Consider the following 20,371-nt stretch of genomic DNA (forward strand, 5'->3'; position numbering starts at 1 on the left):
CTCCCCTGTGGTGTTTGCTGGGCTCCTCTGGGTCTCAGAAACTCTCTGACTCTCTCCTCTTTTCTCCAGACAGATGCTGATAGTGACTTGGTGGGAGACATGTGCGATACCAACGAAGACAGGTATGTTAGCACCTGGAAGCCTTACCGCTCTGCGGTGGTGGTAAGTGGAATGTGGGGGTCTTTGAACCATCTCAACATTTATTTTGAAACCAGAGGAAACCCTCTCACTCCAGCAGTGGTCTAGTTAGCACAGAGGCAGTCTGGGCTATGTGGCAAATAGAGCGGTGTCAGTGCTTGACATTTCACTTGGTTTAGCTTACAGAGGCACTGCACTGTCAGAGGAAACACAGGGGCTTCCCTACAAGATGAAGTTTAATAACTTCACTGAAATTGTTCTGCTTCCCTTTCTACTGTTCGCTTATATAACAGTGCCTTCACTTTGCTGTTTTGCTTTTATTTCTGTTCTAAGTTTGCCTGCGTCACACTCTGACCGTTGCTTGCGAATGGCATATATCATTGCTGTATTTCTGTTTCTCCTTCACTCTGCCATCCATTTCTTCTGTCAGTCTGTGTCACTACCTTTCTTTCTCTTGTAACTCAGTTCATGAGCATCGTCCTCTGCATTGCTTTTCGACCCCTCTCTTGTATATTTTGGCTTTTGTCTTTCCTTCTTTTCCCCTCTTTTGTATGTGCCACACTATGACTGTATCTTGCTGTTGACCTATTTTTTCTCTACCATGTCAGTCTATGTTCCTTTATGTTTGCATCTTGCTACTTGCCCCTTCCTCTCTTTTTCCTCTGTCTTTATGTATTTATCGCACTCTGCCTCCATCTTGCTGTTCGCCACTTCTGTAAATTTGCCTCCGTTTCTTTTCTTTCAGTTGCCTCTGTCACTGTCTGTCTGCATCTTGCAAGCATCCCCCCACCTCCACTTTTCCTTACCTCTGCCACTCGAACACATACATATATCCCAGTACTGTATTCTATTACTTATTTGTTAATACACTAATGAGTACCACACTAATGGCATACTGTGTCACCAACATCATTCACTAGACAGACGCGGCCCAGTCCTTACAATTCTAGGTAGGGGTCAGTCGGAACATCTTCTTACCAACCAAACAGCCTGGATTGGGAAGGAAAGTAGAAGCGGGTGAGGCAATCAATGACCGCCATAATGGTGAGACAGGAGCACCTAGTAGTCGTTTCACCATAGCTGTGCCATTGAGACCCAGTACCACATCATCAAGGCGGAACAGTTTAGGGAGGCGTATTGTCCGACTTCATCATGAATACTTGTAGGGCTATCTCCCACATGCCTACAGAGATGTGCTTGTGTGTTTTAGAGGTTATTACCTCAGCCTAGACACATCTTACCGTATCTCCCTTCCAAGCCATCACCGACAGTGCTCTTAGAGACTTCAGAGCCAATCCTGTGTTCTGTCTGGAACAATGTTAAATCTGCAAATTTACTTTTGTATTTCTAATAGCCCGATTGTTGCCTTGAACCCAACAAGCATCCATTGTGCAGGGAGGTGTTTAGGGCGGGCTTGTAGGTGCCACGTCAATCTGGGACACAGCCCGCTCCCAATATTTAGACAATTTGGTAAATTCCCACCACATATGGAAAAAAGCCACCATCAGCTTCATGACATCTGGGTGGGGGATGGGGGGTCAGCAGGGCTCCACAAGGTGTTCTAAATATTCTGTGTCCTAGTCAATACCCTTGATGTGCAAGTTTTCACCCCAGATAATATTTTCCTCATAAAAATATGGGTGACAGACTTCTTTACTAAATCAAAACTTATATTGTTCACAGCCCCTTTTAGAGGACAAAAAACAATCTTTTTGCAGCGTGAATCTTTCTGGATTCACCATGCTGTGCATTATTCCGTGGTCTAGTGGTTGGGTCCGGAATCGTAGTCTTTTCTTTCTTTTTTTGTAGCCCAGGTGATCGTCGACGTCCCACCTTCAGGTGTACTTCCTGTGACGTCGGCACGCTTCCTGCGGAAGCTCCCACCTTTGGGCGCCATCGTCAGATTCTTTTTTCCGCCATTGGGTCTGGATCGTCACCGAGAGTCTCCAGAGTTTTTTGGAGGAAAGAAGAGGAAAAATACTTTTTCTACACAGAAAAGATTAGAGAAGACACAGAGAAACAATATCACTGAGCCGGGACGACGAAGAAGGAGGAGAACTTCGAGAACTTCGACGTCCAATGGAGAATGCGCACACAGGGAGCCCCCTGAGCGCAGGAATGGACAAAACACCTTTTAAATTCTGCCGTAACTGCCACCACAAATACACGCAGAAAGACCAGCACCCGGTTTGCAACCTCTGCCTACCGGTCGACCACGAGAGCAAGGATTGCAACGCCTGCTCCGTCTTTTCCCCGAAGACCCTCAGGGTTAGAGAGAGACAGAGAAGAGCCAACGACACCGTGCAAGGCAAAGGCCAACCTCCGTCGCTTCGGGACCTGGGCCTCTCCAGCGATGAAGAGGACAACATCGCCGAGGGACCAGATGACTACACGGTCGTAGAGACCGATAAGAAAACATCTAAAGAGGTAGGAGAGACGTCGACCCCTAAAGCCCCGACAGACTCATGAAAGCCTGAGCCAGACTCTCGAAAAACAGAGTCTAAGTCCACGAAGGGAGCACTGGCGCCGAAAATCTCGACGGCCGCAGCTGCATCAAGGGACAAACAGCCCAGCGGATCCTTCGACAAGGACTCCCAGACGGCAAAGACTGGCTAAAAGCCAAGGTCGCCGAAGCACGTTCCCGAAAAGGACCACTCGACTTCGTAGGAGAAGGACCCGAAGGCTGCTTCGACGTCGACAACTACGTCGAAGAGATCGGCCGAAACACTCAACGCCAAACAGGCCGCCGAAATGGAGAGAAAAAAGAGAAGGCTTGCGGCTGAAATGGATAACATCCTGCAAAGGAAGAGAGAGTTCGACAAAAAAATGAAAAGGTTTACGATTCCGTCGAAACCGCCGCCGCCGAATTTCGAAATAGAAGAGGAAGAGGAGTTTGACGCCGAAGAACTGCCAAAAACTCCCGAGCCCCAGGAACACCTAGAGGAAGTCGACGATGACCAGCGGACGAGTTTTGGCTCGGCATCCTCGGTGGCACAGGACCTGGAATGGCAGGACCTCGACGCCGAAAGCCCAGAAGAGCCCGTGGAGACGTAACCTTCAAGGCCTTCGCCGCCAGATGACATTGGGGTCTACAACATGGTCATCAGGAACGCGGCAACGGCTTATGGAGTCAAACTGGAGGAAGAAAAACCAAAGGCATGCTTCCTCTTAAAGACCCTGCTCCCACTCAAACAAGGAGTCAATTCCTCCCCATGCTTCCAAGTGTCCTGGACCAATGGAGGGAGGCATTCAAAGACCCAGCGACCTGCCGGTCTGTCACACCTAGGACGGAGAGGAAATACAAGCACTCCACTAGGGACCCCCCCCTACATACAGGGATCTGTCACGGCGGACTCCATTATTGCGGCAACAGCCAGGAAAAGGGCGAACGTTCCAACAACCTGAGGCCCACCACCAGACAAAGAAAGTAGGAGGATGGACCTAACTGGGAGTAAAATAGAGAGGAATGCAGTGGTACATTGGGACAAGGTCGGACAGCTGCTCAAACACCTCCCTGAGCAATACCAACAAAGAGCGTCACACCTGGTGGAGGAAGACAAGAATATAGCAAATTCATGCCTGAAATCAGCCTTGGATGGAGCTGACACATCCAGCAGGCTCATGATGATCGGGGTCACAGAAAGAAGGCATGTCTGGCTGAGGAGTTAAGGCTTAAAGCCGGAAGTACAAAACAACATTCTGAGCACCCCCTTCAATGGAGAAACACTGTTCGGGGCACTGGTGGATGAGATACTCACCCAGCTCAAAAAAGAAAATGAGACTGCAAGGTCAATGGGGGCCTTACAATTCAGAGGAAGGAGAAAGGGTACCCCGACACGGAGACCAAACGGAAGGGGGGGAACCAGCCGGGAAAGTCACACCAGATATTCCAGCAGACCTACCAGGGCGACAATCAAGCGCAGCTGGGCCAGCAGAAACAAACCTGGCAGTACCAGCCTCGGGGCCAGTCCTTTCGCGGGAGTGCGAATGGACGAGGGCAAACAAGAAGAGGGGGCCAGCAACCCACCTCAAAGTGACTCCGTCCCGCCAAGCGTGCCCACCCACACGACCCCTCTGAGGGTGGGGCACAACAAAGTCAACAAAAGAGGGTTACACGGACCAAACATCAACAAACATGTAACACCAGTAGGAGGCAGGCATAACTGCAGACAAATGGATACTCAACATCATACAGTTTGGATACTGCATAGAACTGGAAAAGAAACCACCAAACAGAAAACCAAGGAGGAAGGCGCACTCAGCAAAAGAACTAGCGCTACTCCTAGAGGAAGCACAAGAACTCCTCCAAAAGGAGGCCATCGAACCCGTTCCATTCAGAGAAAGAAACAAGGGAGTATACTCAAACTATTTCCTAGTACCAAAGGTGGACGAAACGCTAAGACCCATCCTGGATTTAAGGTTCCTAAACCAACGCCTACCTACACATTCACATGAACAGGCAGCACAAACATCTACTAAGATTTACCATCAACAAAGAACACTACCAGTTCACAGCCCTAGCCTTCGGACTAAAATCTGCACCAAGGGTCGGATGTATGACATTACAACGCATGCTTTTACATCGCATGCTTTTACATCGCAGTTTTTACAACGCATGCTGTTACAACGCACAGCGCTTTGGGGTGCTGGATAGTGAATAGTTTAATTTACTATTCCAACTCCAGTCCCCGTGGATAGTAGGGAAGGTGTTGGATAGTAAATTAAATCTATTCCCTATCCTAGAGCGCCCCCCAGCGCAATGCGTTGTAATGGTTTGCGTTGTAAAAGTTGCGATGTAAAAGCACTGCGTGGTAAAAGTTGCGTTGTAAAGGATGTTTCCCCCAAGGGTCTTCACCAAATCTCTCGCTGCCGTGGCAGAGCACCTACGGAGGGAAGGGATTCATGCATACCCTTACCCCGACGACTGGCTAATAAAAGCAAGTTCCCACAGGACATACAAGGAACACGCACAGCGGGTCACAGAAACGCTAACAGACCTGGGATTCTCCATACTCTGGGGGAAATCCTCAATAGAACCAGAGCAAGTGAAGATCTTCCTGGGTGCACAGAACAACACCATAGAGAGCATGGTGTTCCCCAGCGACAAGAGAACTCTTGCCTTGCTGAAGGAGCCACGCCACTACCAGAAGGGGCAAGCTCTGACAGTGAGGACAGCGAGCAAGATCATGGGGATGATGGCGTCCTGCATACACCTGTTCCCCAATATACGGCTCCACATGAGACCATTCCAGGAATGGCTGCAACAACAATGGTCAAAAGCTACAGGAATTTGGGAAGATCTAGTGGTTGTAACGCACGCAGTGCAGGAGGAGATAACGTGGTGGAACAAGGAGAATATAACAAAAGGGAAGCCTTTAACACCACCAACCCCAACTGTGACCATCACCACAGACGTATCCCAGATGGGATGGGGAACACACATGAACAAGCTCAAGGTGAGGGGTTTGTGGACTCCAGCAGATGCGATCAGACACATCAACTACCTGGAACTAAAGACCGTGCTCCTCGCCCTGGAGGCCTTCCAGAAACAACTGTACAACCAGAGAGTGTTGATACAAACAGACAACACTACAACGATGTTCTACATCAACAAACAGGGAGGAACACAATCAGTCGCACTATCCAACCTAGCGCAGGAAATATGGAGATGGGCCATCCCACTCAAAATAGACCTACTAGCCATACACCTACTTGGAAAGGACAACGTGGAAGCAGACAGGCTCAGCAGACAGACATCAGCATCCCACGAGTGGGAGCTCAATGCACAGGAAACGCAAAGGCTATTCAGGAGGTGGGGAACACCAACAATAGACCTATTTGCAACACACCAGAATTCACAAGCATTTACAATGCAATGGTTTCGACTTTGTTAAAGTTTGAGCTTTTGGTATTGCGGTGGAAAGGGAGGGCAGTAGAGACTAAGAAGGCAGAAGAGAGGGATGGCAGAAGAGAGAGAGAAAGAAGGAGGGCAGAGGGAATCGAGTGAGAGAAGGCAGAAGGGATAGGGAGGACAGGAAAGAAGAATAGAGCAGGAAGGGGGCAGGAGCCAGAGAGTGTGAAAAGAAAAGATAAGGAGTGCAGGATAGCTGCATTGAATGTAAACACACACTGCAGCTAAAACCTATAGATCAAAGCAACATAGCTAAAACCTATAGATCAAAGCAACATCTGTGACCGATACCACAAGGCCTGCTTTAGGACAATGATAAACTGTTGACAAACAAGTCTCTGCAGTAAATGTGACTCTGCACCTCTCTGCTTCAATCCCTGACTAAGCACAGCCACGTTTGTATCTCTGAACATCTTTCACAACATCCCAACACTTCCCACATAGACCATACTATAATACCCACACTACCAGACATTCATACCAAAAACGGTAGTCTCTTACCTGACAACCCGGAAATACTTAGTGGCTTCTTCAAGGCTTTTGATCACTATAGAAATAAAACATTACTGCTGGATGAGTAAACTTCTTCCAGAGGTTCGAGAGATTTTCCAATCTGCTAAGGTATAGTTTTCTGGTGCTGGAAATAGATGGCAGAAAGGAACTCGTTGTTTGACGTTTCAGGTGGCTAGTTGCTAGTACGCTGTGGGAGACAGAGATCCAGACTGTACACAAGGGCTACGAGTACCATACCTGCAAGTCAATCATCGAGGAAACGCGCTCGCTAAAAACTAGAGTTTACAAGACTCCTCTCAAAGCCTCAACCAAAAGGCTACACAATAAAAAAAAATCAAATTTCTGTGCTTTCAAAAAGGTAAGCATAATAAGAGCTTGAAAGGCACCTTAACACCCAAAATCCAGAACTCAGATCTCCCAACATCAAAAACAAGGTACCCCATCCTGCTAGCACATGGCTGATGAAGGAGAGGCCATTCAGAAACAGTCATTGCTCACATGCACAGGCTAAAAAGATGATATGTATGAGGAACAGTAAGCACTAGATCGGTTTTTCCACAGCAGTCAAGTACTGTATGGAGCATCTGGTACTCTGAGCAGATTTTCTCCAGTGCTGCTCACTTTTCAACAATATCGTCCAACATACCCTGCCTTTACCTATCATTTGTATCACAGGTTCAGTAAACGATAAACTTGCTATCACTGACGTGGCAAGCCAAGCGCAGCTGCGTTTATACTAGAAAGCAAAGGTAATAAAATGTTACAAGGGGCACAAGGGAGAGAATGCTGGGAGTACGTAAATGAGACCTATGCTATGACAGAACTGGTTTAAAGGACGAGCACTGAAGGCATTGGCGGGTGGGAGGCTTGGCTGCAGAGCCACGTAATGCCGTTGTCCCCTGATAGTTCAATGCACGACAGTAATCTCAACGGTCTTGTGGATTTTGTAAATTAAAGCGAATTAACCTTTTTGGCTCTGGGACGGGGAAAGGAGACATGGACAGCGGGAGGGGGGGGCGGGAAAGGAGACACGGACAGCGGGAGGTGGGGGGCGGGAAAGGAGACACGGTTAGTGGGAGGGGGGCGGGAAAGGGAAACATACAAAGGGAAAACACATTTAGAAAGAAAATGCTCCTTACCTGATCGCTTCGTGGAAACGTAAATCTTGCAGCCAACTCCAGCAACAGACACTTCTACGACACAGGCCAAACCTACAAAGGAAACCGAAAAAATACATTAGGAGCGAAATGGAGAAAATAGCTTACCGGGACATCGGAGCTCGAACTGGTTTAAAGGACGAGCACTGAAGGCATTGGCGGGTGGGAGGCTTGGCAGCAGAGCCACGTAATGCCGTTGTCCCCTGCGGACATCAGCAGGGATTGCCTAATTATCGTAGTTTCCCCCATCGCCTACAAGTTGTGGAAAGACCAGTCTGACTCCCACAGACCCGTGTTCCACTCTGCCTCCGAACCCTAGGCCCCTGTAGCACTCTACGACCCACTGCTCCTCCGTTCGCCTTATGCATTTCTAGTAAGCATTTATAAAGCCAAGAGGCTTAGCTTATATAAATTATAACAAAGTACAGACCAATGCAATTTTGTCAAAAACGTCCTTCTCAATGTTTAACCCCAATCTAACAGTACGGTATAATCCTCCTTTTGTTTGACTGTAGTTCTGATAGTTCAATGCACGACAGTAATCTCAACGGTCTTGCGGATTTTGTAAATTAAAGCGAATTAACCTTTTCGGCTCAGGGACGGGGAAAGGAGACACGGACGGTGGGAGGGGGGGCGGGAAAGGAGACATGGACAGCGGGAGGGGGGGCGGGATAGGAGACACGGTTAGCGGGAGGGGGGCGGGAAAGGAGGGAAAGGGAAACATACAAAGGGAAAACACATTTAGAAAGAAAATGCTTCTTACCTGATCGCTTCGTGGAAACGTAAATCTTGCAGCCAACTCCAGCAACAGACACTTTTACGAGACGGCCAAACCTACAAAGGAAACCGAAAAAATACATTAGGAGCAAAATGGAGAAAATAGCTTACCGGGACAACGGAGCTCCCAAGCCACGAGCCAAACTACATAACAGCTCACACGACACGGCCAAACCTACAAAGGAAACAGAAAAAAGACATTAAGAGCGAAAACGTCAAAATACGTAAACATACAAAGGGAAAACACATTTAGAAAGAAAATGCTCCTTACCTGATCGCTTCGTGGGAACGTCAATCTTGCAGCCAACTCCAGCAACAGACACTTCTAAAAAGAACAAAACAGGCCAACACGAAAAAAAAAAAAAACACGCCCACCGCCGCATGACGTTGTCAGAAGGGGCAGGATGAGTAAAAATGGCCGGAACGCCCCCGAATCTGCTCCACAATTGACGGACAGTTCTCTGTTCCAATGGCTAGCCTCCATTTATGGAGCTAGCCAATGGAACAGAGGGGCGGATTCCTAGCCACACAGTGAAAGACATAAGATTTCGCCTGCGCGAATCGCTGCTTGCGCAGCTTTTCGCCAGGTCGAAACCTAAAAATGCCAATACTTCGCATCAGGCAACAATAGAACAATCCCAGGAGAATGCCCTATGGATAAGCTGGTCGAAAACATTTGCTTACGCTTTTCCCCCGATACCACTGATACACAGGGTACTCACCAAGTGCAGAGCCAGCAGCATGACACTGATCCTGGTGGCACCACAGTGGGCAAGGCAGACCTGGTACTCACAAATAATGGAAGTAGCACAGGGACCACCCCACAAGTTCGGGAAAAGAAAAGACTTACTTTCCATGCAAAACGGAGAAGTACTGCACCCAGAACCAGAGGGCCTCAGCCTAGCTTCATGGCTCCTGAAGACATAGAGTTGCATACCTAAGGCTACCAGAGAGCACTCTGCGGGTGCTACGAGCGGCAAGGAGACCTACCACACCAAGGTGCTATGTGGCAAAATGGAAGAGGTTCACACAATGGTGCAGCAAGGAAAAGCTACACAAGAAAATGACAAGGGAATCAACGGTGCTACAATATCTGACACACCTGCTGCAAGGCAAACTAAGTTCATCCTCGCTAAGAGTACACCTAGCAGCGATAGTAGCCTACACAGGAGGAGAGACAGGAAAGAGCTTCTTTACATCACAAGTAGTTAAGAGATTCCTGGAAGGGGCAAAAAGGATCGCACCACCTAAGAGGATGCCGCCACCGCCATGGAACCTTAATTTAGTCCTAACAGCTTATGAAAGCGCCCTTTGAACCCATTCATAAGGCCTCACTACAAATGCTCACAATGAAGACAGCCTTTCTAGTAGCAATCCCCTCGCTGCGCAGGGTAAGCGAGCTGCAAGCACTGACGCTACAAGAACCCTACATCCAAATACACAATGACAGGGTGGTAATGAGAACGGACCCACATGTTATGCCAACAGTGGTGTTAAGGTTCCACATGAACCAAACAATACAAATACCGAGCTTCTTTCAGAAACCATCCACAAGCGCATAGAGGGCACTGCACACGCTGGACGCTAGAAGGGCAGTAATGCGTTACATGGAAAGAACGAAGGAACACAGGAAAACAAAGCAGTTCTTTGTGTCCTTCGCAACCAGTTTCCTGGGTAGACCAGTAACAAAAGACACCATCGCACGATGGATCGCACAAACGATACAATTCTGCCACAAACAGGCAGGGTAAAAACTAACAGAGGGGGCACACGCCCACTCTACCAGGAAAAAGGGAGCAACAATAGCCTTCCTGGCTAACACACCCATTCAGGACATATGCCTGGCGGCAACATGGGCTTCAGTCCACACGTTCACTAAGCACTACTGTGTGGATATACAAATGAACAAGGAAGCACAAGTAGGACAGAAAGTGCTTCAACATATATTCAACAACCAACGCTCATCTTCCACCCAGCTGCCACAAACATAACAAACCGCTACAAAGTCTATGCACAGCATAGTGAATCCAGAAAGATTCACGCTGGAAAACGAATAGTTTCTTACCTGACGGTGTAGTTTTGCAGCTTGAAGATCTTTCTGGATTTACTAGCAAACCCACCCTCCTCCGCCAGAAAGATAAGGCAGGAGAAGAAGGTGGAAATACAAGGAATAAAATACAAACAGACACTTTAAGAGACTAAGTGGAAAATCATTTACTTTAAGGTAGAACTTGAAAACATTGCCAAGGATTCACGAACAGAACACAAAAACAAGAAAAAAACATCCGAATATGGCACCCAAAGGTGGGAGCTTCCGCAGGAAACGTGCCGACGTCACAGGAAGTACACCAGAAGGTGGGACATGGACGTCCACCTGGGCTACAAAAAAAATAAAAGAGAAAGAAAAGACTACGATTCCGGACCCAACCACTAGACCGCGGAATAATGCACAGCATAGTGAATCCAGAAAGATCTTCAAGCTGCAAAACTACACCGACAGGTAAGAAACTATTCTTTCCCTTTGACTGCGAGGCATTGCTTGCTCGTTCTGGTACATGGATTCTGAATATTTCCCTAGGCCTTTTATCTTCGAGTGTCCACCTTCAGGCGATGTCTTGGTATACCCATTGGGATTAAGAAAGAAAAGAGCAATCGGTGTGGTAAATCAGTGATATGTTCAGGACCATCACCTCATGGGTGCCCGCATGCATGACTTTCAGCCTACTTGTGCCCAAAGTGTCCTTTAAGTAGCTAAATAGCTTAATCAGTAGTGCTCACAACTTTGTGGGTTTCAATTAATCTTTCACCATCTTTTCCACAGCAGCTCCCCAAGTTATAAATCAGTGCATTGGCCCACCCCCACATTCCCTTACTACTATCCCCCAGTCATGGTTTCCTCCAAGAACTGTGGCATCCGGGCACCAGGAGCCTCTCTCCTGTGGGAAGCTTCGCTGGTGGGTTATGTCAGGTTTGGCCCCTGGTTGTTAGCTTCAGGCTGGGTTATTGGTCATTCTCCCATGTGGGCCACAGGTCTGCGGTGCCTCCGAATCGCTACTTCTTTCCTTTGCAATCCATGAGTACTTCTTTCACTTTCTTACATTCACCTCCTCAAGTCTTCCTGCTCCGTCTCTACTCCAATTGCCATCTGTCTCCCTCTTCGTGCGAAGTGAATTTCATTGATTCAGGGCATTACCGCCATCAGGTGAGTATTTTTATTGCCATAGATGTCAAGTCACAGACAGAACTATGCCAGATTCACAGGGCCCGGCTACCTCGCTCACGGGGATTGCAATTCGTTAGCCATATTGGCAGCTGTTTTAATCTCTTACTCTTTTGTCTTTGTAGCTCATTGTCTCTTTGTTTCCATTTCCTTATTTCTCTCTCTCTCGCTCTCTCTGCCTCTCTTTTGTGCTCACTTTCTTTCTGTCTCCTATTCTCCCCTCAATCCCCCTGGAACTCCTCTCTGTTTGCTCTGGCTGCACACCTTTGTCAGTGTTATTCAAGAGGCCTGGCAGAGTTTGCCAGAGTAAAGAAGCACTGAAGTAATGAGTCCAATTTATTATTTGTAAAAAAAATGTAAAAAATATACTATCTTGCAAATATTATTCTCTTCTTAGGCTAACTTACTTTTAGATCCCGGCTTTCAAGAATAATGTAGCACTTTAATTAAAATTGACTGGCCTGCCTAGGGAGGAGAAATAGCTAGTTTTGAAAGCTGACAAACAAACATGTATGTGTTAATAAAGGTAACATCATTGTGAGTCCACCCTTTTTTGACTTTCTGGCCTAAAAAATATATTTCATTTGGGAGCAGTAACAAGAGGAGTTGAAGTTACAGAGGCCAGGGAGGGCTGAAAAGTGTGATGCAGGTCAGGAATAATATCTATTGTCAGGGCTGTGTGTGTGCGAGTTCTTGACCTGGAACATTATTTAGCATGTCAGGATAGGGGTGAAGCATCAGCGAGGCGATTAGGTCACATTACCAGCAGTAGTGGCTGGTATCAGGGAAAAGTGATGAGGCAGCGCAGGGGACAATAACAAAAACAAACAAAAAAAGAACTTACTGCTCTTGAGGATCTACTGCTAGTGCACAGGCTGAGGCTCCCAGACTCCCCTACGGCCAATCCAGATGCTGCTCTCATGCTGGTAATACTATTACCCAGCATGAGGGAAGCACTGGAATTGGCCTGAGCGGGCTGGTTTTGCTTTCCCACAGGGACTGGGAGCTTGTGCCTGCTTTTCTCCAACCGGCAACGCAGCTCGTGGAGAGATCGCAGTGTGCTTGTTGGTTTGGCCGTCCTGAGATAGCCGGCCAAACCGACATGCGCACTTGCAGCAGTGCCCACCACTCCTTCTCCCCCTGCTGCATTGCTGTTGGTTGGATGGACCCGCCCCCAAAGCTCGGCTCGGTGAAAAAACCCAAAATGAGAATAAAACTGTTTTATTATCATTTTATTTTTCAAGTTTGCATCTGCTACTGGGGGGGGGGGGTCAGGAAAGAGATACTTAGCTGGTCCCTCTACTAGAATGGAAGTGGATATTGCTTGTGTGGATTCACTGACAAAGCTCTGTGTGTGGGCCCAGTCTTTTAATAGTAGAGGAATAGCACACAGAGCTACTCATGGTTCCGTATGTGTGTGTGTCTGTGTGTTCGTGTGTGTTTGTTCTTGTGTGTGTGTGTTCGTAAGGCCCAGTACTGGGTAGCAGAGGCCTCTGTAGAACAAGGCCCTGGTGCATTAACAGAGCTGCCACTAAACCGTGAGTAGCTACTGACTCTGCTGTCCTCTGATGGAAGGGATTCGATTTTGGGAAATTTTATGGGTTTGATTAATTGCTTGGATGCGAAACCCGCACCCTGTAGCGGTTGTTTCACGCGGTGTGTGTAATTTTTCAGGGATGATGATGGTCACCAGGACACGAAGGACAACTGCCCTGAAATACCGAACAGCGCTCAACTGGACTCAGATAACGATGGGATTGGCGATGAGTGTGACGACGATGATGACAATGACGGGATTCCTGATTACATCCCACCAGGTCCCGATAACTGTCGTCTCATCAATAATCCCAACCAGAAAGACTCTGATGGTGAGTCTCACAACATGTGGATAGTAAGCAGGGCCTTATTTGGGAAAACATTATCAGTGCATGTGGATTCCACACTCAGTGCTGTTGAATGGTTATTAAATAGAAAAAGCTAAAAAGTGGGATACCGTTTCACTGCACAGACTACCCTTAGTCCTTTAAAATAGGCTGAGTGGAAACATCCATGTTGTTTTAAGGATCTGCATTATTTGAGGTTTGTACAGTTAGTATGTTTTCAGTTTCAGAAAAGCAACAGCTCCTCCCTTGTAATTTCTTGGGTGTTTTGGAGCATTATAGAGACTGTGAAAAATATCAGAAATGCATACTCCCTAGCGGGCATAAAAGTCTACACTCTCAGACTTTCATCATTACTGAGTATCCTTGGAACTAGGGGAGAAGCAACTATCATTCTGTGCATTCCAGACTGAAGTGATGAAATGAAATGAAAAATTGCACTTGTATAGCGCGTAACTACCCGGAGGCCTCGCAGCGCTTCAGACTGATTGCTTGTGGCGGGCTCAGGGTGAATTAACACGCTTTTGCGAACAGGTGCGTTTTTAAAGCCTTTCTGAAAGACATAAGGTTATTGTTCTCTCGAAGGGAGAGGGGGAGAGAGTTCCACAGCTTGGCCGCAGTATGGGAAAAGGAGCGACCGCCCCAGCGGGCTTTGTTCACTTTAGTAGTAGTCGCAAGCTGTAAAGAACTAGAGCGCAGAGCTCTAGCCGGGGCATAAGGCATAGATATAGGGTGCAGAATTGCCGGGCCAGTGCGATGAAAAGACTTGAACACAATGCACATGGCCTTGAACTGCACTCTGGCCGCTACTGGAAGCCAGTGAAGTTCTTTCAAAGCTTTCTTGGCTGACTGCCATCGAGGAATGTTATACAATAGTCGGGCGGCACAGTTTTGTGTAACTTGAAGCCTGTGGGTCACTGCTGCCGGGGCTCCTATATATAGGGCGTTCCCGTAGTCCAGGCGAGAGAGTATCAGGGCCTGTACCATGATCTTCCTAGCCTGGAATGGGAGCAAAGGGAGCACCTTGCGAAGCATTTTCATCAGCCCGATGCATGTAGAGGCAGTTTTGGTAGCTTGGACTGAAAAGTCAAGCGGTTTGTCCAACCAAATTCCGAGGCTCTTTATCTGGGATTTGGGAGGGGGAGGCGTGCCAAAACAAGAGGGCCAGATGGATACTAGGGCGGACGGAGGAGGGTTACCCAACAACATGATGTCAGTTTTCTCCCCGTTAAGTTTAAGATGGGAGGATTGCATCCACTTGGCCACAGCCTCTAGACAGGGGCCTAAGGTGAAAGACGATCCCTCAGAGTGGTCAAGAGAGACCACCAGTTGGGTGTCGTCGGCGTAGGTAACAATACGCACACCAAAGGGCTGGACTATCCCTTCTAGAGGTTCCATGTAGGCGTTAAAAAGAGTGGGGCTCAGGGAGGAGCCCTGGGGCACCCCACAGGGTGAACAACATTTACAACGAAATTTTTACAACGCACTACCATTACAACGCAGGCATTGCCACGCATACCATTACAACGCATTGCGCTGGGGGGCGCTCTAGGATAGGGAATAAGTTTAATTTTCTATCCAACACCTTCCCTAGTGTCCACGGGGACTGGAGTTGGAATAGAAAATTATACTTACCACTATCCAGCACCTCTAAGCGCTATGCGTTGTAAAGGTTTGCGATGTAAAAACCGCGTTGTAAAGGTATGCGTGGTAAAAGTATGCGTTGTAACGTCATACATCCCCCCACAGCTAAGTGGATGCTTGGGGGAAACTGACTCACCCTTAAATACCTGGAAGAATCGTTCATCGAGGAAGGAGGCTAGCCATTCCAGGGCCGCGTCCGACACGCCCAAACCACTCAATCGTTGTAATAATGTGGCATGGTTAACCGTGTCGAACGCGGCACTGAGATCGAGTAATATGATGGCGACCTTTCCTCCTCGGTCCAGCACAGCTCTAGCTTCTTCTGTCACTGCCAAAAGGGCAGTTTCAGTTCCGTGCTGAGGGCGGAACCCTGTCTGAGAGGCACGGAGCAGACTATTGGACTCTAAATAGTCCACTAAGATGGTATTAACGTGCCTCTCAAGCAGTTTACTCATCCACGGCAGTAAAGAAATAGGGCGATAGTTAGCCAGGTTATTCTGGTCCAGTGTGGGCTTTTTCAATAACGCTTTCACCATCGCGCACTTCCATGGAGGTGGAACGGATTTAGAAGTGATGGAGGCGTTAAGGACATCCAGAATAGCCGGACAGATGACATCAATGACCTTAATGAGGGTCTGAGGGGGTGCTTGGTCATTAGGAGAGCCCGAGGTGGTCTTGCGAATCAGCCTATCTAATGTAGTGAGGTCAAGGAGTGGAAACTTGTCAAGCAAACAGGTAACAGGATGATCGGAAACTGTGGGAGTGAAGTGAAGGGATGGAAAATCCATCTTCCAATATCTATCCATTCAACACCCACCATCATTCCATTCACCTTCTGTCTTTTTACCATCCGTCCACCCTTTGTTCTCAATGTATTTATTCAAGCTCCAGACACAGCTTCAGCCACTTTATAAAAATCTCCATATAGCCATTCTACTGGACCTCAAGATCTCGGTATAAATGGCCACTAGAACTAGACGCAAAACCCCAGATGTGAACCCTCAGAACTGGGTGCAATACACAGGAAGTGGCCTTGAACGCTGACCACAATACTCCTGCTGAGGCATGTAATACCACACACAAGCTTGAGAAGGATTTTGTAAATCCTTGTTGAGCTTCTAATTTTCCAGCAAATAATTCCTTGGTTCTAAATGTTACTGCTTATAATCTCACTTCTATTAACACTTCACCTTCAGGTGCAGGGACTTTGATCTCGAGAAGCTTTGATCTGTTACCATCACATAAGCCACACCAGAAGCATCAGGACATTTACCACCACAAAGGTGCTACCTTGCCTTGAACCTTGTGTCGTGTCATTCTATGTAGCGAATAGCAGGTTTTCTAATACAGCTCGTGTAGCTTTCTCTTGAAGCAGTGACCCACCCTCTGTTAATATAGGTTTATGCTGTGACAGAGTGATTGTTTTTCCAATCTCAGTAGGTTTTTCTTTCTTGGTTATTGTCTCTCCTGTTTTGCTCCCCTATTGTGGTGTTAGTCCTGCACAAATTACTATTAGCCTTTCACTCAGTTATTATTTTCTCCATCTGCAGGTGATGGTGTGGGTGATGTCTGCGAGGAAGACTTCGATAACGACACAGTAATCGACCCTCTCGATGTCTGCCCAGAGAGCGCAGAGGTCACACTGACAGATTTCAGAGCCTATCAGACAGTCATCCTGGATCCGGAGGGCGATGCACAGATCGATCCAAATTGGGTTGTTCTGAACCAGGTACAGTATGTCCTGTGCTCTGTGTATCTTACCAAGATAGCGATGAATCAGTTGAATACGGGGTCACTGCGCTGATAGGGTTTTGCAAAATAACCACAAATGTAGCTGTTTTTTGTTGTATTACGTTTGTAGTTTCTCTTCCTTTATAAGAGTGAGGTGTTCATCCCAAAAGTGGTTAACTTCTCTTCTGTATGAATGAAGAGATGCTTGGAAAATAGATAAAATATGGTAACTGGTTTTCAAGCATTCACTTGACTTGTATTTAAAACATAAGATTCAAGTTCTGTTTGTCAAGGTCCAAACTATTTGAAGAACCATAGGCGTTCTTGGTATCTGAGGATAATTTGCATGCCCCGGAGGTGACATATGGACAGAGGACATAGTGTGACAGGTCTTCGATCTTCTAAATCTCAGAAAGGAAGGTAGATAAGAATGGTGCATTACTTAGCAATTCATAGCAATTCATAACACTGAAGAGGCTTTGAAGCCCTCCAATTTGCATGAAGATCCTTGGCACCTTCTCAGAGTAACTGGTGAATGGGGTGTCTAAGAATACCCGCACTGTATCATGAGCAATATATAGCATGACGTTATATCGCATCCACTGCATCGCCATACCACAACATTGCAATGTAAGTATAGGTACGTTCAATAGATGAACACAAATGTTGATAGTCCTAGGTAGACGATATAATGGTAATAATAAAATACTTACCATGACGATGTAATGGTGTCGATGAATTGTATGCAATTTAATTGAAGGTCAATATAATTGATGAAAACATAGTGTCATGCAACCTGGTGTTAGATGTTAGACTGGAAACTATACTGAACTGCAAGGAGCAGCGCAGAGCGTAGTGCGCTCAGAGGAGCTATCGCAAGCATTTTTAAAATATCCCCGTTTTGTCATTTTAGTTAGGGCTAATTTCTGCCTTTTACCCTGCTTTTAATTCGCCCACTTACTTGCACTTTAAAATTGGAAATACACCGTGTTTGGTGCGGGTCCTTTCTCCCTCGCAGCAGCACTGCGGCGGACATCTTGGGTGGGAGGGGTATGGCCCAGAAGCTTCGCACGGTCTCGTCGTCACAAGGACGCTAGACCGGTACTTAAACCGGGTAAATTAGGCGGCCTGTCACTGGAAACTATACTGAACTGCAAGGAGCAGCGCAGAGCGTAGTGCGCTCAGATGAGCTATCGCAAGCATTTTTAAAATATCCCCGTTTTGTCATTTTAGTTAGTGCTAATTTCTGCCTTTTACCCTGCTTTTAATTCGCCCACTTACTTGCACTTTAAAATTGGAAATACACCGTGTTTGGTGCGGGTCCTTTCTCCTTCGAAGCAGCACTGCGGCGGACATCTTGGGTGGGAGGGGTTGGGCCCAGAAGCTTCGCACGGTCTAGTCGTCACAAGGACGCTAGACCGGTACTTAAACCGGGTAAATCAGGCGGCCTGTCACTGGAAGCTATACTGAACTGCAAGGAGCAGCGCAGAGCGTAGTGCGCTCAGAGGAGCTATCGCAAGCATTTTTAAAATATCCCCGTTTTGTCATTTTAGTTAGTGCTAATTTCTGCCTTTTACCCTGCTCTTAATTCGCCCACTTACTTGCACTTTAAAATTGGAAATACACCGTGTTTGGTGCGGGTCCTTTCTCCCTCGAAGCAGCACTGCGGCGGACATCTTGGGTGGGAGGGGTATGGCCCAGAAGCTTCGCACGGTCTAGTCGTCACAAGGACGCTAGACCGGTACTTAAACCGGGTAAGTTAGGCGGCCTGTCACTGGAAACTATACTGAACTGCAAGGAGCAGCGCAGAGCGTAGTGCGCTCAGAGGAGCTATCGCAAGCATTTTTAAAATATCCCCGTTTTGTCATTTTAGTTAGTGCTAATTTCTGCCTTTTACCCTGCTTTTAATTCGCCAACTTACTTGCACTTTAAAATTGGAAATACACCGTGTTTGGTGCGGGTCCTTTCTCCCTCAAAGCAGCACTGCGGCGGACATCTTGGGTGGGAGGGGTATGGCCCAGAAGCTTCGCACAGTCTAGTCGCCACAAGGACGCTAGACCGGTACTTAAACTGGTCATGCTGACGCGCAGCGGTCACGCGCTGCGGGCTCGCCAGAGCATCGCCGGAGTCACGCCAGAGTCCAGCCCGTCTGCGCCCGTCTGCGCACGGACGGGCCCCGGGGCCAGGACTTCTGACCATCGCCTAGTGTACTCGCCGGAAGAGCTGTTCCAACTTGATAAAGGTGAGCAGCCATTAGACCCTGCAGTTTTCGTAAAGCTGAATAAGTATGCCATTAAACGTCTCGATAATGGCAAGCCTGGTACCAAGTCCTCTTCGTTAAAGTTAGCCAGCCTAAATACCAGGTCACTCCATAAACATTATGTGGAGATTTTTACCCTGCTTCAGGTTAATGATATCGATGTCCTGACTTTATCAGAGACCTGGATGAATGACAACTCCATGCCAGATATTATTGCGGCTCTCCCAATTAATTATGATGCGATATGGCATAACCGTGCAGGAAGTGCACGGGGGGGGGAGTAGCGATTCTGTTCAAAAAGAATCTGTCAGTTGTAAGATTATTGTCAGAAACAGTGGATTTATCCGATCTGTTAGGGGTAAAGATCACTTTAAATAACTCTTGCTTGGTAGTCTTGTCGGTCTACCGTCCACCTAATTCTACCCCGTTATTTAATGATCTCTTTGCCCCCATTATGTCTGACCTCTGCACGAGATATAAAAAAATCGTGGTAGCTGGAGATTTTAATTTACATTGGGAAAATCCTCACAAGGATCTGGCTACACGTCAACTAAATCCTACAATGTCTTCTTTGAGCCTCAAACAACTTGTGGAAGTAACCACTCACATTAAGGGTCATACCCTCGATCTTGTATGGACCTCTGATCCAAACGTTATTTTCAGAGGTGTTTTACCATACATATGGACCGATCACTATCTAGTGAACTGTGAGGTCCACATTGACGGACACTTAAGTGACCTGTCTCAGGGAGCCAGAAAAATCCGTAAATGGGATAAGGTTGATTTAAAAACCCTGACCGAGACATTTCCGAAAGTGGCCCGACCCTCTGGAGCTGGTAGTAACCTGGCCCTGGAATACACGGATTTAACGTGGAGCCTGTGTCAAGCTATCAATCTGATAGCTCCTGAAAGGACCAAGCCCATCAAAGGACCAGGAAAAGGAGCTCCATGGTTCACCCCGCTCTTGAGGGAGCACAAACGGAAGCTTCGGGCTTTGGAGAGATCCTGGAGGAAAACAAAACATGATATAGCTAGGGATCAGTATAAAGCCTCCCTTCATAGGTATAAAAAACTTATACTGCAAGCAAAGGCGGAGTACTATGAGTCTCGCCTAAATAAGGCTGGGAATGTCCAGAAAGA

General features: G+C 47.3%; 1 protein-coding gene across 1 annotated transcript in view; it reads left to right on the forward strand.

Moving 5' to 3' along the window:
• THBS3 (thrombospondin 3) overlaps window positions 1–20,371 on the forward strand; it is a 189,301-nt gene that overhangs the window by 125,217 nt on the left and 43,713 nt on the right. The window contains exons 16-18 of the mRNA XM_078671378.1: window positions 70–122; window positions 13,391–13,584; window positions 16,791–16,969. Of these exons, the coding sequence (XP_078527504.1) occupies window positions 70–122; window positions 13,391–13,584; window positions 16,791–16,969 (426 nt within the window). The remainder of the gene's footprint in view (window positions 1–69; window positions 123–13,390; window positions 13,585–16,790; window positions 16,970–20,371) is intronic.

The sequence above is a fragment of the Lissotriton helveticus genome, chromosome 12 (genome assembly GCF_964261635.1).
Source record: "Lissotriton helveticus chromosome 12, aLisHel1.1, whole genome shotgun sequence".
In the NCBI taxonomy this organism is placed as follows: domain Eukaryota; kingdom Metazoa; phylum Chordata; class Amphibia; order Caudata; family Salamandridae; genus Lissotriton; species Lissotriton helveticus.